This window comes from Natrix helvetica (assembly GCF_964273705.1).
Source record: "Natrix helvetica genome assembly, chromosome: 1".
Classification (NCBI taxonomy): Eukaryota; Metazoa; Chordata; class Lepidosauria; order Squamata; family Natricidae; genus Natrix; species Natrix helvetica.
The window spans coordinates 165527607-165544408 of NC_138548.1; the positions used below are offsets into that span (position 1 = coordinate 165527607).

At 37.9% G+C, this 16802-nt stretch overlaps 1 protein-coding gene across 3 annotated transcripts in view; it reads right to left on the bottom strand.

Moving 5' to 3' along the window:
- Positions 1–16802, bottom strand: part of CIRSR (corepressor of RBPJ and splicing regulator) — a 20900-nt gene continuing 4098 nt past the window's right edge. Inside the window, exons 3-9 of one of the 3 annotated variants that reach the window (XM_081935449.1) lie at positions 16483–16573; positions 14367–14416; positions 12766–12814; positions 12482–12599; positions 4443–4549; positions 2975–3060; positions 1–1047 (exon numbers count right to left, since the gene is read on the bottom strand). In XM_081935449.1, the coding sequence (XP_081791575.1) occupies positions 372–1047; positions 2975–3060; positions 4443–4549; positions 12482–12599; positions 12766–12814; positions 14367–14416; positions 16483–16573 (1177 nt within the window). In that variant the 3' untranslated portion in view covers positions 1–371. Of the gene's footprint in view, positions 1048–2974; positions 3061–4442; positions 4550–12481; positions 12600–12765; positions 12815–14366; positions 14423–14516; positions 14972–16482; positions 16574–16802 lie in introns of those variants that run through there. The other 2 variants (XM_081935451.1, XM_081935450.1) reach the window with 2 other exon arrangements.

The window sequence follows — 16802 nt, forward strand, 5'->3', positions numbered from 1 at the left end:
GAAAAACCAGGTTTGTGTTTATTTGTTTGTTACATGATAGATACAACGTAAGTATACAAGAATGTTTGAAGTGTGAGGCTGAGATTTTTCTGAGAGCTTACAGGACCTAGAAGAGCACAACTGGAGCCCTTCCCAAGAGGTGAAGAAAGAAAGAAAGAAAGAAAGAAAGAAAGAAAGAAAGAAAGAAAGAAAGAAAGAAAGAAAGAAAGAAAGAAAGAAAGAAAGAAAGAGGGAGGGAGGGAGGGAGGGAGGGAAGGAAGGAAGGAAGGAAGGAAGGAAGGAAGGAAAAAAGAAAGAAAGAAAGAAAGAAAGAAAGAAAGAAAGAAAGAAAGAAAGAAAGAAAGAAAGAAAGCATGCGCCACCCACTTTCTCTACTTTCTCCTCTCTTTGCTTCTTTCTCGGCGCTCCCTCTTGCTGTACTCATCAGGATGGCTCTCTTTACGCTTCCTTTGCTCTCTGCTTACCTCTGAACAGTGGCTTTTTGCTTCTTTACTTTTGTCTCCTTCCTCACTTCGACTGTAGTAAGCCCGCTGCCTTGAATCAGAGCTCTGCCGGCTCCTCTCCCCCTTGCTGTGGCTCCTGCTTGCGTGTCCGGGTCGCTCCGGTTCTTTTCTCCCCTCTGAGTTTTCCTTTTTGTCTATGGGGTTCCTTTTGCTCTCACTGGAGCCCCATTTGTTGTTCTCCCAAGGAGGATCTTCCTTTAAAAGCCGAGACTTCTCTCTATCTTTGTCCTTGTTATCACGGCTGCCAGAGGGACCTTTGTAGAGTTTTTGCTTCTTCCCCTTATCATCATCAGAATCACTACTGTCGGTCTCTGAAAACCGGCTTCTCCTTTTCCCCCGAGAATCTATTTTTCTGCGAGGGGCTTTTTTGTCTTTGCTGCTGGAATCACTGTCGCTGCTGCTTGCTGAAGACTCGCTGGAGGATGCGGAAGAGGCCCGGCTCTTATGTTTTCTGTGTTTACTTTTACTTTTTCCCTTCTGCTGCTTTTTCTTCTTTTTGTCTTTCTTCTTCTTCTTCTTCCTCTTCTCTAGGCGATCTAGTTTTCTTTGATTTTTGAAGACAGAAAAATCGAGCAATGAAACAGAGTGGCATAACAGGGCAATCCTTTTTTTTTTAAACGTCAGCAAGCAAACCTTATACTCTAATTTTAGATTATAATAAGCTTATTATTATTATTATTTTTAAAAAGAATCATTCCCCAAACTTTCCTCTCGACTCTTTTAAAGCCATCCTTGATACTGTATATCCTGATCTAATAAATGTGTTTATCCGCTTTTTTTTTTTTTTTTGTAAGTTTACAGCAAACTTGGCACTAAAATGTTCAGATACCAACAATTATGTCTCCACTCCTGTCATAGAATTCAAAAGAAGTGTGATTTTATAGCAGGATTGCTAGAGGTAGTCCTCAACTTACAACAGTTCATTTAGTGACTGTTGAAAGTTACAACGGTGCTGAAAAATATGAATGATGACTGTTTTTCATAGTAGCCTTTGCAGCATCCCCACGATCATGTGATCCAAATTCAGATGCTTGGCAACTGGTTCAAATTTACGAGGGTTACGGTGTCCCGGGTCACTTTTTGTGACCTCCTGGCAAGCAAAGTCAATGGGGAAGCCACATTAGTTTAACAACCCTGTTAGTAACTTAGCGACCGCACTGATTCGCTTAACAATTGTGGCAAGAAAAGTTGTAAAATGAGGCAAAACTGACTTAACAAACGTCTCAATAAACAACAGAAATTGTAGGCTCGGTTGTGGTCGTAAGTCGAGGACTACCTGCATTATCCCAGTTTGACTAGGCAATGTGTGAACTGGAACATGTTTGTCAACATGAGACACTCTACCTACAGAGTTCCCAGCCAGATCCAGCAGCTACTGCTGTACCTGTAGGAAGCTACTGAGATAAACAACCACTAATACACTGGTGGAGGAAGCACTGCTTAGGGGAGCGGTCACCAAATGGTGGTCTGCGGACCACTGATGGTCCCCGAGAAAATTTTATTCGCATTTTTTATATTGCACTAAATACTATTTACCTTTTTTAAAAAAAATCATATTAGTGGTCTGCAGGATTTAAAATTATGAATTTACTGGTCCCTGAGGTCCGAAAAGTTAGTGACCCCTGGCTTTAAGGTGCCTCACTTCCCTCTCCCTGCAAAGGAGATGGAGATAATCCAAGGGATATATGTATTCGGTCCTAGACATCACACTTACACTGGAATGCATATATTTATTTATCATTTAAATCCTTAATTTATCTGTCCCTATACACTAGGTACCTAGGTATTTAATCGGAGTAGTACAAACGTAAAATATAAAACAAATGGATCAATTATGTACAAGCTCTACTTTCCTAAAAGCCAATTTTATCAACTATGGTAAAACAAGAGTGGGTTAATGTTGGATCCAGTTAAGAGCAAATGACATATTTCCGAATGGTATCTTTTTGTTAAAAAAATAATAATCCATTATCTTTCAGCTGTAGTATAGAATTACCCAATGTAATTTATGTTTTCTCATCATAACAAATTAGCATATAAAATAGTATTATAAGGGGAACAGTTTAAGGATCACGCAATCGCATTCTGCAAATGCTAAGTACATAAAGATTCGAGAATGTGCTGCTCACACAGCAAAGCAAGAGGAAGAGATTTCAGAACCCCAATAGCCCCCAGCTCACAGCAAATCCCACTCAAATAAGCAATGAATGACAATGGACTTAAAATCATGGGAAATGATAAGGCGTGATTAAATATTCTGTACAATTATTCTAGAATAAATCAAAGCACAGCTTTCAACTTCTACCTCAGGGCTGTGAAAATCTCAGCCCGCAGGCCGGATGCATCAGGTGCTGGCCATGCCCACACCCGGTTTAACGAAGGGGGAGGAGGAAAGTCCCGCTATGTCACATGACGTCGCCATGACACCGTGAGTTTGACACCCCTGCTCCACAGCCTCATGATAAAATTACCTCAAAAGTTTTTGTTTTTGTTTCGTTGTCAAGGATTTCAGAAATTCGACTTCTGGGTCGTCTTCTGCCTCGCTTGCAACGTATTCCTAAAATAAAGAGATTGGGAGATACAGCTACAGAACGTGGACGTGAAGGGACAGTCTGGAGATTACAGAATATAAATAATATACTTTTAAAGCTAGTTGAATAAATATTGTTTTGAGAGGCAGAATGCTGAGGCAGATGTTGTGACAAAGAAAAGAGCACCAACGTAATGCACAGGAACAGGGTCAACTGGCTGGCTTACCATATTTTTCGGAGTATAATTTGGACCTTTTTCCCTCAAAAAAAGAGGCTGAAAATCTGGGTGCGTCTTATATACTGAATACAGCACTTTTTGCCTCCCGAAACTCCGCCCCCTTCCCCAAAATGACTGTGCATAGACTTTAAGAGGCTTATAGAGTGCTCCTGGGGGCTGGGGAGGGCAGAAATGAGTGGAAAATGGGCCGTTTTTTGCTCAATTTCCCCCCACTCCCAGCCCCCAGGAGCACTCTATAAGCCTTCTAAAGGCTACGCATGCCCTTTTTTTTTTTGACAAAAAACGGGCCATCTTTTGCTTGTTTTGGGGGGAGGCTACCCCCCAGGAGCACTCTACAAGCCTACTAAAGGCCATTCATGCCTTTTTTTGAAGAAAAAAAAAAACGAGCCTGTTTTCGCAAAAAATGAGCTGTTTTGGGGAGGTCTGCAGAGTGCAAAAACTTTTTTTTAAAGTTTGTCTCTTCAAAATCTTGGTGCATCTTATACTCCGGTGCGTCTTATATTAAAAGAAATACAGTAGTTAAGGGGGTTAGTTCCTTTCAGCCACATCTCCCCCCTCCTTTTTTATACCCTTTTACCCAACTGGAGCCCTTCAACGCTTAAGTGCATTAATCTGCAACCATCCTAACATTACAGGTAGTCCTCAACTTACAACCACAAGTGAGCCCAAAATGGTGACATATCCCCATCTCTGATAAGCAAGGGTTTACCCTACATTTGTCAAGCTTCCCTTCTGGTAGCCATGCAGAGAGAAATGATGTAATCTCCAGCAACACACAGGGCAGTATTCAGAATTGCACCTCCAAACTATGGCATCCCCTGGTCGGCACTGTCATTATTTTTCCACCCAGGGATAGAGTTAGATAAAGCAGCTGCCATCATAAGCAAGTAAAGAAAAGTCAAAGCCATTTCCTCTAGTAGATAATAAATCTCTACTAACCTGCAGGAGGCTTTTCATTTATTAAACTATGGATTGGACAAATTCTAGACTATCATTCCAGCTAACAAAAAAAGTGGGAAAAGAAGATGGTATTTTAAGAGACACAGAGCTTTCTCTATCTATCTGGCGTTCCTACGGTTATGCATATTACAAAAACATTAAGCAACAATTCACAACCAATCACATTTAGATTTACACACATTTTCAGCTTACTGATAAAAAGATCATTACCTGGGATGGATCATTTGCGGTCAAGTTTCTCCCCAGTACATTTTGTTTCAGCGCAAACCCACTGTTTCTCATCTCCGCTATTAGCTCTGAGGGGTGCATCGATGGCCCTGTTCACCAAAATCACAGTCTGAATGTATCATTTATATCTCTCTACCTTTTTGGGACTACACAGTGGGAAATTCAGTGGAAGCTTTGTTAAGTAAAATCATAGCTAAATCAACGCAATAATCTTCTGCTGAGCAAATAATCAGATACGATTTTCTAAAACAGCAGTCTGGAGGTTCAGAATAGAAAATAATTGCATTTTTCTTTTAAGTGCAAGGGGATTCTCTCTTCTTATGTAACTTTGTCACATTGAAAGCAATATATTTTAGGTAAGGTCTGGCGATAAGCATTGGATACAAGTACATAAATTGAAGTACAAGAAACCAGCTTCCAAACTAAAACACTTTCTGACATCAAGGTTATGCATTAGAGCAGGTATTCACAAGCTGCATGTGTGCATGTCTATGGTCCTGAGCAACCCAAAAGAGAGTCACATTAAAAAAAAAACACCACCCCCTATTACAATTCACACTGGGCTCTGCTGTTCCTTTTCCAGTTCAAGCAGGAACCCAAGCAGACAGTGTTTCTACAGTACAGCAGGCAGCTATAGGACTGTAAAGTCAAAGAACCTTGGCAATATATAGATTCATTATTAGAAGTATGCAGCATGTTTAATTTCTGCCCTAACCTTAGTCTAATGAAATAGTTGTAAATCCCCATTCCCTCCCGATCAGCTGGGACTCAGGAGGCAGAAAATAGATTTTTCTCTCAAAGAATCTTTTATTTTTTTATTCTCTTTTAATGTATACTTTTAAGTATACATTCACATGATTGTTATTCTTCTTTACATTTATCATTCTTATACATTTATTATTTCATTTAATAGGTTATAATATACAGTTTGGGTTGCTTTATTTACCATCCCTTCCTCCTTTTGTAACACCGCCTTGTTTTCCCTTTCTTTTCTCCCTCCCTCCCTTCTCTACTTTCTTCCTTCCTCCTCTTCTTCCCCTTCCTTCTTCCCTTCCCTTTCTCCTACTCTTCCCCTTCCTCTTCCTATCCCCTTCTCTTTCTCTCCCTTCAGTCCTCCTCTCTTACCTCTTCTTTCCCCCGCCTTCCTTTCATTCTCTCCTCCTCTCTCTCTTTCTTTTTCTATTATTGTTGGTGTATATTTCAAAACTCAATTTATGTTTCCTTGGGATGGTATTTCCGCCAACCCAAATATAATTTAGTATCACTGAGGCAGAGAATAGATTTTTGAGATTTCATGGACATCACCATGCTGAGTAGTTTTTGGCATGTTTTCTCAAGTTTCCATTCTAATTCACAGCCTAGTGTTTCATAATGGTATTAATGTAGTTCAGTCTTGCTTAGTTTTTTCTAAAATGATTCAAGGTCAATCAGGTGTTGTTTACAACATGATGTCTGAAAACCAAAATGGTTTTAGAGCACTTTTAAAAACATAAACACTAGATATGTTGTTTAAATGTTAATTTTTTAAAAATCCTTTATCTGGCATAAATCCTTGTGAAAACAATTTTAAAAATTAAAATACATTTTATACATGTAAATAGTAGGCATTTTAAGATTGAATTATTTTGCTTTTAAAGATTAGCTAGTTAAAATAAATTGGATATAAATAAGCAAATTGGGACCTGGGGGGGAAACTTTATGAATGTTATTAATAATTTTTTGTCTAGATTTTGTTATAAAGAAGTAAATCTTTCTTGGGTCTAATAAGAGGAGAGGTGATATAAACAGTAAATAACTAATTAGTTACTTATAATAATAATGATATTAATAATGACATAATGATTATGACCAGTAAAAACCATTTGGATACAAATTGCAAATTGGGACCTGGGGGGGGGGGGACTTATAAAACTTACTATGCATAAAAATGTAAGTTTTTGGGTTTTTTGGGGGGGGGGGTCGGATGAGAGAAGATGTGATATACATAATAATTCTTAATTAGTTACAATAATAACCAAAAAAATGTTAACGGATAATGTTTAATGATATTTATATGTGTTGGCATTGGTAAAAGCAATTGTATAAAAGCTTTAAACGGTAAATTGGAGGGGGGGAAAGGGGGGGAATTTTTAGATATTTTATTAATTGATTTTTTTTAAAGAATATGTTATAAGATGTAATGCTACAGGAGATTTGTTGAGATTGTCAATGAATGCCAGTGGGTGGTTGTGTTTTTAAATGCAAATGATATCAGATAAAAGCACGTTTAAATAATTTCAGTTAAATGAGAATGGTGGTGTATTGATAGTAAAATACATAAAGATTTTTGATGTAAAATGTACTATTCAATGGGAAGGAAATATATGTAATAATTATGATGGAAACGCACGAAAACTGTTTGTAACCAATCGACACGCTTTCGACAGGATGTAATGAAGAATGATTCTTTTTTTCATTACAGGATGTAATGAAGAATGATTCTTATTCAAAACAAAAAAAAATCAAAAGAAAAGCTTAGCTAGTGCTTCTAAATTTATTTAGGGCGTATTCTGCTTTTAAGTTTATTTAAGGATTTAAGGTCTATGTATTTATGAAAGTGTTCAGAATTCATTTTGTTTGCTCTTATTACTGCCTCTGTTCCAAAAGGATATACATTTTTCTTTTCCTTTAACTAAGGAGATTTCTACACACTGGCTTTATTTTCCTACATACTGTGCAGAGAAATTTTACTTTAATGAGATTAATGTTTCCTTAACCAATTTGCCTTATTTATCCTATGATTAGCACCCCAGACTCGATCTAAAGTGGTACCATTGCAAGTAGAAAAGCAAGTCCTACATAAGGAATTTGAATTGGTTTGTTTTAATATATAACATATTCAATGTATTTCAATATAATATTAATATATTATAGCATGAAAGTTTGCTGAGAGTTAAGCATCTTCTTATGGCTTGGTTATTTCACAGCAAGAATCGGGCTCATCCCATTTTCTGACTGTGAGGTTCTTAATTCACTGCACTGTTACTGTACACAACTATAAGCTATGTAAAAGCTGACTGGGTTACAGCTAATCACCAGCTGAATCAAAAATATGATGCCATTAAAAAACAAGATTAATTTTAAAAAATCACCTGTATTGACAAAATCACATTTTTCAAACGAGAAGGAGTAATTTCAGTTTAGTATTCTTTCATTATTTGTTATGTTTATAATATACGGTACCTTTCCCCAGAAGATCAAGATGACAAGCAAACTATTTTCCTGATTAATTTAACCCTCAAATAAAGAACATTCCAAAAAGAATATGGCTGGTCCAAGTTTTGATGGGTGGTTAACTTGAATCCGGCTCTTTCCATCCCAGACCTACAGTATCTTCTGACTCCACATTGGTTCTTATCTGGATTTCTCTCTGGAGTCTTGAGTGTCCCTTCAAGTAAATCAGAGGTAGGTTTCTACCGGTTTGGGCGAACAGGTAGTGGTAATTTGGTCTTGGTCGCAGAACCGGCAGCAACCCAGGCTGGCCACGCCCCCAAACTGGTTCTTCGGTTGCCACTGCTGATTTCTTCATGCATACGCGGAACAATTTACAGTGAACTGCGCACACCGGTAGGAACCCACCCCTGGAGAAAATGATGGACAAACTAAAGCAGGATTAGAAGACAGCAATGTTGGATGAACAAAAATATGGGAAACAATTTCTTGTGGGATAAAAGAAAAATTGAGGAAGTATGTTTGTGTGGAGGAAAACAGAGACAAACATTGGCAAAAGTATTCAAGGGCTATTAGCAGATTGTTAAGTAGGAGAGAAAGGAGAGAACATAAGAAAGAGAGTGAAAATAAACCTGCCTTGAGGGCGTAAAAAGAGTCAGAGGAAAGCCTGATAGGTTTTCAAGTTTCTATTATTATCTCTCACAGCAAGAAACTAGGGTTTCATTAGTCCTCTTCTCAGGGCTGACCTCAATTTTGAGAGCCTCATTACTCTCTATTCCGAAAGGCACTTGAACTTTACTTTTGGTTGTAGAGTTAGCGTCAGATCCTCAGGACATTCTGCTGTGTACAGCACAACTTGCTGATGTACTGTTACAATAAATTGTGTGGTTGTAAAATTAACAGCCCTGCACAGTGTCATGATTATGTCTTAACAGAGCAGCTGAGACAAGGTCCGACAACCAACAGCCCAACTAGAACTTCTACACTCCCGTGGGCCTTTGAAAGAAAAAATTGAAAGCCAATTTCTGGGTTTTTTTTTACAACTTGGTGTGAATTGTTTAGGTCAGCCAGTAGAATTTCCTACACATCACTCCAGGTTGCGTGACTTTTGTTCCGGGTCTGCCAAAGGAAGGGACAGCCTAATGGTCTGTGCTTCGCAATGAAAGAATGATCCATGATGAATAATTAGCAGAACTTTATGCCAAGATTCAGAGTTGTATATATTTGATGATTCAGCTAGGAGTCAAACCCCAACTGAGAGATTTATAAGCTGAACACAGAGTTTGTGAGAACATATTGGATTTTCACTTATCTGCCAGAGAGGTGGTCTAGAATGGTTGACCAGGTTTGAAAAGAACTGGGTGAAATGGGAAAGTAGTTAGTAAGTGAAGTCACACCAGGGAATTGGGAAGAACTGTTCCAACATTGCATGTTAATTGATGTGTGATTAAAAAACAGAGGCATGAAAGGGGAGGTTTTATAGCCTTTTTTCACTCTCACTTTCTCTCTTATACCCTACTGTTGCCTCTTTGGAGGTCAGCACTGCAAAGCTCATGCAAATAAAAACTTTCCTATCCTCAGCAGAAAAACAGTGGAAAGAGTTTGGTTCGTGTTTCTCTCGTGCCGGTGCAGAACCAATAGCCAAGACTTACTAATTCCAACATTTGAGTCAACCTGTGAAATTGCAGGCATATAATAAGCAAGTGCCCAAATTGCTCCAAAACCTAGCGTTTCGGAAACTTCATAGATTCCCCTCTCAAGAGCTGGGTGAACAAATAACCACATCTTTCACATCAGATTAGAATATAGCAACAACGGGGCTTGGATCAGGGGTGAAATTCAGCTGGTTCTGACAGTTTCTGCAGAACCGGTAGCGGAAATTTTGAGTAGTTCGGAGAACCGGCAAATACCGGATGGCCCCAGAGTGGGGTGGGAATGGAGATTTTGCTATATCCTTTTCCCAGCAGTGGGGAGGGAATGGAGATTTTGCAGTATCCTTCCCCTGCCATGCCCACCAAGCTAGGCCCACAGAATCGCTAGTAAAAAAAATTGAATTTCACCAACTGGCTTGGATGAATGATCTCCAGGGAGAGCCACAGAGTGAGGTTTTACCTCTTCTGTCAATGAAGAACAATGGCTTCAAAAGAGCCATTTAAAATACTCCCCCCTTCTTATACAGAATAAACACGACTCTGCCATAACAAGCTGGAGGGCTAGAGGTAGTGTTCAGAACTTTGCACTGGGTGCTCAGAAAGTTCCGGCGGCCAAGGAGGAGAGCGAATGTCACACACTATTTCATCTCGTCATATTTGTGGCTGGGCAAAGAGTGTCCCTGCCAAGCTGTCCTAGCCCCTCTTTTACAATGGGTCGTCCTTGCCGTATCTGTTTCCTGACTTGGCCTATCTTGATGGGCTGATAATTTGTTTGGTGAAAACGTAGTGCAGGAGAGCATTATAAGATTCATCAAACAAAGGACAGTTGTTTGGCCAGGAGAAGATTTATGGTACATAAAGTATAAGAGGGGGAAAATTCCAGTAGAAATTTAGGATAAAATTCTTAATTATATGAACAGTTTGACAGCAGAGCTGGAGATCGGCAACCGTCAGTCATTTATTGTGGATGCTATAATTCTGAGAATCTTCAGACATTATGATTCAAAGGTTTCCTTAAAACCTGTATTTCAAAGATTAATTGTGAATATTGCATTTAATGCACTGGATTAGGAACTGGTTGGCTGGAGCCTTAAAGTAAAGAAGCAGTCATCACCGTAAACGTCTGGATGAAGACTATTCACCCTTTTTAAAAAACCATGTTAAAAATAAAAAAAATCTTCATCCAGGCAATTCAAATATATGCGGCAAAAGTAGAAAGTTTTTACTTGCTGTAGAATAACTGACCAATTTCTCTCATGTTGTATTATTTATTCTGGCTTTGCTAGCAAAAATTCAGAACCCTACTTTGGTTCTACTTTTTACTTTGCTAAATACTTGTATGTTTTTCAGCATTTTCACATTATTTTAAATGCTGTAAAATAAACCTTTCTAGAATCTTTGATAACAGAGTGAATATGTAGCAGAGGGGGAAAATATGAAGTTTGATACCATATGGGACGGTAGAAGAAAGGTATCCTAAAGATGCACAATGTCTCAGTATCGTTTTGCGCTGAGAAAGCACTGCACATCATATTTAAAGGTAAGGTCCTTAAAGTGATTGATACCACTACTTTACATTCCAGTTGTCCAACAAGGGTGGTTGCTCTAATCCTTTTATAAAAGTCGGTATGAACCTCCAACTGTTTCTGATCTTCAACTCCTATCAGCCCTACCCAGCGAAATGAAAAATATTATAATCCAATGCACTTATTTTTATTATTCCTGCTAATGAACATATTATTGCAAGAAGAAGTGGAGTAAAAGCTTCCCTGGGGATAGGTGTGTACATCTGGTTAAAAATGCTGCTAGAAATAGTAAATTCTACTTCATTGTGCCCATGTAATGTAAAACTAAGACTAAACTAAGACTTATGGCAAATTTTAAGACAACTGCAACACTAATGCCCCCTCTTCCGTGAGAAACAACGTGGCATCACTTAAGTTCTATTATTTTCAGATATAGAGGAAGAGATGACTGGCAGCTGCCTTGGATGATCAGCATCTGACCTGCAATGTCAATTTGGCTTCTGAAAGAGTCAAAACTGTCTTTTTTCCGGCATTTCTGTCATGGTTTGATAACAGTAATAACTGATACCAATAGTTTATTAGAAAGCAAACGGTTGCTTTCAATGAGGAAATGCTTGCCTAATTATTCACACATCATGCCAATGCTGTCCAACTCATGTAGAAAAGTAGAGCATAAAGTTTTGCCTTTTTTATTACAATGGTAGAAGTTAATATCAGTATTATTTAAAAAAAAAAACAGCTTAGGGTAAAACAGCATTTTGATTGCCTAATTTAACTTTATAAAGGATGTAGTAAATCTTATAGTGGGTCTCGGTAAACCGCACAGCTGGAACATTCTCTCACTACTATGTGGTTTCCAATGATCAAAGTGAAGTTACTTTATATGTCAGACTAAGATTTCATAATGGAAATAAATGCATCATCGGGGGGAGTACAGTTGTCATGAAATAATTACAGTCCTGGGAGATTACAGCCAAGGCTGTACCCCAGGGGTGTGATTATCCCATGATAACCACATCCAGCGAAATTGCCTTATTGCAAAAATAATCTCCATTCACCAGCAAGATATATTATTCAAGAGGAGACTTTGGGAAGTGGAAAGATTACATTTTTAAAAGTCTGAATCGACAAATGGATTAGCATTACAGTCGAGGAATAAGGAAGAAAAAAATCCTATTGCAAATAAGGGTATTATTTCTTTTGGTTACTTGGTATGGAGTGGTTTTGCTTTTAAAGTACTTTTAGAGATTTCTCATTAGCTCCTTACAGGCATTTTTTTCAATAGTTTGGGCGCAATCATCCTGAAATCACTCTATCCGAAATATTACCATGGGATCAGTTATCTGTTTGTAGGTGGGATACAAACCTGAATACATAATTTGGTGGTTCTAATATTCATAGAGAACTCCATGCAAAGACTAAGCACTGGAATACTGACTGAATCACGGTGGCTGGAAAATTCATTCATTCACACAAAAATACTTTCTCTTCACCTAAGATACCTGAAGGCATTTACCAGAAGACCTTCAATTCGAATCCTGCAAAGTTTATTGTTGCTGAACTCAATAAAATACAGATTAAATACAACACGACATGATTTGACAAACTTGACTGAAATAGTTTAGACACCTACCTGAGCCATCATTGGAAACGGAGCTTGCATTAATTCCAGAAAGGCCAAATAAAGGACATTCCCGGTCTGTGTTAACGTGGCCCCACTTGTGACATTTAATGCATCTGACATTCCTCACCTGCAAATGATTCATACTGACTTAATTTCACATTTCAGTGCAGAATGTTTTATCCCATTATATCCAAAGTAAACTTTTCATACTACAAGCCTAATATCATTTATTGTACGCTACTAAATACATGAAATCCACCTAAAATAGAAGGAAGGCAATGCTTAAAACTTGCCTGGATGCCAAACGGCTGGTCTCTAATGTTCATGTCATCTTTAGCATATCTGTTAAATACAAAAATGACACATACATATATTATTTATGGATTTCAAAAAATTATAATTCCTAGTTACTGGGGATTCAAACAAGATAAAACGTATGGTTTCAATTGTTGAAGGTGCAGAAATCACAGCATCAAAATGTTTCTGAATTCTAATTTATTCACATTTATCCAAAAAGCATATAGATATAGATTTGGTTCTTCCTGACATCAAGAAAGGCTAAATAAACAGGGAAATCTCCACTTATAGTTCATTTAACATGATTTCTAAATAAGACCCCAAGATTGCTGCTCCTTGGGGAAACTTTAATTAGATGGCAAGAACAACCATTAACTACCCTTTGGAAGATCTGTTATCACCCTTTTTATTTAGGTTGCCGCATTCAGCATGGCAAGGCTATGGTGCTTGTGGATTTTTAGCCATCTAAAACCGTGCTGCTTTCATTGTGTTTATTTGCTTTCCTGCTCTATTCATTATTCTTACTGTTTTAATAGAACACTATTACTTCTTAGTTTTTATTGTTCTATCTTATGCACCTCGTGCCTCTGCTCTTTGCGGTTTATGCTGCTTCAGGTTTAATGCAAATTTAAGTTGCATAAGACTCTGAATGCTCTTCGGTTTGGGATGCTGCAGCATTTATCTTTTAAACAGAAAAATAATAGGCTGACATTCTGAATAAATATATACACCAGAAAGATATTAGCAAGATGGTTTCCTTGAATTTCATTGTTCTCTCCATCCTGGGTCGTTTCAGAAGAGGGAAAGTTTTATAAATATAGCAATAGCACTTAGACTTATATGCCGCTTCACAGTGCTTTACAGCCTTCTGTAAGCAGTTTACAGAGTCAACCTACTGGCCCCAACAATCTGGGTCCTCATTTTACCCACCTCAGAAGGATGGAAGGCTGAGTCAAACTTGAGCTGGTGAGATCTGAACTGCCAAATTGCAGTCAGCCGGCAGTCAGCAGAAGTAGCCTGCAGTACTGCACTCTAACCACTGCACCACCTCGGCTCTTATTATGGAACTTTGTTCATACTTTTTAAATGTACTTATTATGTATCTGCTGATGGAGTGGACTACTTGCAAACACCTCTGGCTCTCTCTTGCTATAGACTTCATCTCCACTGAACCTGCTTCAGAAGGCTGAGATGTGTTCTGAGACAGATTTGGGAACTCCAGACAAGCAGCAAAGAGCAAGAAAAACTATGTAATGTGAAGTCCTTGAGTAAAATGCTAGATATTGTATGAAAGTAATATCTATAAACACAGAATATGTACTTTACAGCGTCAATATTATTCTTGGATAATTTTTGCCTTCCTTCCATTTATATCCTTCCAGTATTTTATTCTAAGTTCTGATATGGTAACTCATGTATTCAGCTGATCTATTTCTGTGGGGGAAAAATACAAAAGGTATTGTCTATTGAAAAGGCAGTGCCTCTGTTCATTTTGTGAAATATACAGCTTGAGACAACAAGCTTCTTGCTTAAAGAACACATCCACGAAAACAGCTCTCAGAATACATTAATCAAATTATAAAGCAATACGTCTTACTTTTCACGTGGAGCTACCTTCTGCCATTCAAATTTGTAATCAGTTTCTCCCTCCTGCTAAACAACAATACATAAACTCAAGCTGTTATTTATATACATATTGAGATTTTGAAATATGAGAAAACATGACTAAATTAAACATCAAAATTACCTCTTTGGTTTCTTGTTTGATGATCATGATGAAATGGCAGGGAATAGGACAAGGCAGACCATTAGGTGAGACATATAGTAGGCAACCAGGATATCAAAAATATTCAGATCATGCAATTCACAGACCTCTGAAAAACACCTTATTTCATAAAGTTAATCTACTGAAATTTAGGTTTTATTTTTTAAATTATGCACAACCAAATGTGTGAGTTATAGATTTATAATAAAGACTGCAATTTTATGTAATCATACTCAAGAAATTCACCACATGTAGACTTATTCTTCAGTAATCTGATATTTATTTCAGGATTTTTTTTTCATAAAACCAACAATACTATATATAAGAAGAAGGATATTTAATCCCCTATTGCATGACCAATCTGTAAGGATTCAAGTTTGAACCAGAAGAAGCATTTCAGCTCTTCGCCTAAAATGACTCAAAGACTAGAATCTTCTAGAATATTTGACAAGAACACAGGATCTTCTACAACTTCCTACATAACACTTATAGCAGGGGTGTCAAACTCACCCCCTAAGGGTTGGATGCATCACGCACTGGCCATGTTCATCCCCTTTTTAGCGAAGGGGGGAAGAGTTGCCATACATCACGTGACGACGTGTCGTCGTGAGTTTGACTCCCCTGATCTATAGCCTTTTTTTGGGGGGGGGGCACCTATGGAAGATTAAAAATTTCCCATCTTGGTGTAAGGAGTCTTTCTTAGAGGCTCATACTCTGTTTAAAGACTTTGATAACATCTGCATGATGTTTAACAATAAGATGGATAATAAGTCGTATTTGGGTCCCATGTATGCTCGCTACCACTTTTCCAACAGTATTTGTCAGTGGGTTGTTAACCATTCCTAGCAAATGAATGCCTCATTTGAATACAAATTTGTACACTACTTCCAACTATGGCAAATTGCAGAATGCAGTATTACTGCATTTTGTGGCAGACTGTTCCTAATTTTAAATCCTGTGGCTAGAAGTCACTTTACCGCAGCTGCTTGTGAGAGGACATAGTTACACATGGAGGATTAGCAGGGGTGTAAGAGTGAATATGAGCTGGTTGTTGATTAGAGGAGCAATTGTAAGTTCATAAATTTCCTTTCGGTTCTAGAAGTGATAAGTTGCTCTGAACATAACAATATTTTGATTCAGTTTACAAGAAGTAAGCAAAATAGGATATGAAACCATGTCCACTATAACACAGGATCCCACTTCTGAAATCAACAATTGTGGGAATCACTGCAAATTTTTCCTTTTGCTAATATTGTTGGCTGTAGTTTCTAATGGTCTTTCTGAAAATCTGCAATATCATCTATTATAAAGAAACTTGTACCACGTCAAATCATTGATCTACTTAATGGAATGTTGCTATTCCACATTCTTCAACTGACACCATTCCGATCTGTGGTAGGTGGGTTTCAATTTATTTTACTACTGGTACTCTCATGCGTATGTGCAAAAGCATCTGGGTGGGTGGGCGGAGCCTCCCACTGCCGCCACTACTGGTTCGCCCGATTCAGGACGAACCGGCAGAAACCCACCTCTGATCCAGATGTGTTAGATTTCAATTCCAAAAAGCCCTGGCCAGAATGGAAATTGAAGCTCAACATATCTGGATTACATAAAATGGCATCAAACCTTCACAGGTGAAAGACATCTGGTCTTCCCCAACTGCACCAGCTCTCCTGTGTTTGAGAGAGTGGTTTTTCTCACCCTTATCTGGGTACTCCCAGAACTGAAATTGTCTGCTAGGAAAATATTTACTCTGCCAGGTGTTAACTGTCATTCTCTAGTACTTTTCAGTTATAATTTAAAAAAAAAAGGGGGGGAGATAATGATGAGCACAGGTGTAAAAAGAATCTGCAGGAAAAATTTGTAACAATTAAAACAAGATGATCAAGAACACTTTGATGAATGTTATGGTTAGCATACAATTGTTAGTAAACATTGTGTTAGTTACTAAACAACTAAAATTACCTTTCTTTGCTCCAGGTGGCGCTTCATACATAAAATTTAGACCATTCTTGACACGTTCATCTCCCATAAGCAATCTTTATAAACAAATAATAAAATTGTTATATCACAAGATATATACATTGAGTCAAAATATATTTTAAAATAAGGGTAGCATGTTTCCACAATAAGATGTAGCTCATTTTTTTTACTAGTAGAAACTTTAAATATCTGCAGTACATAATAATTCTAGAGTAAGCAGTAATTACTTTTCAAACCCTGGATGTTCAGCTCCAGATGTACTCCTAGGCTTGGCTTAACTTTTAT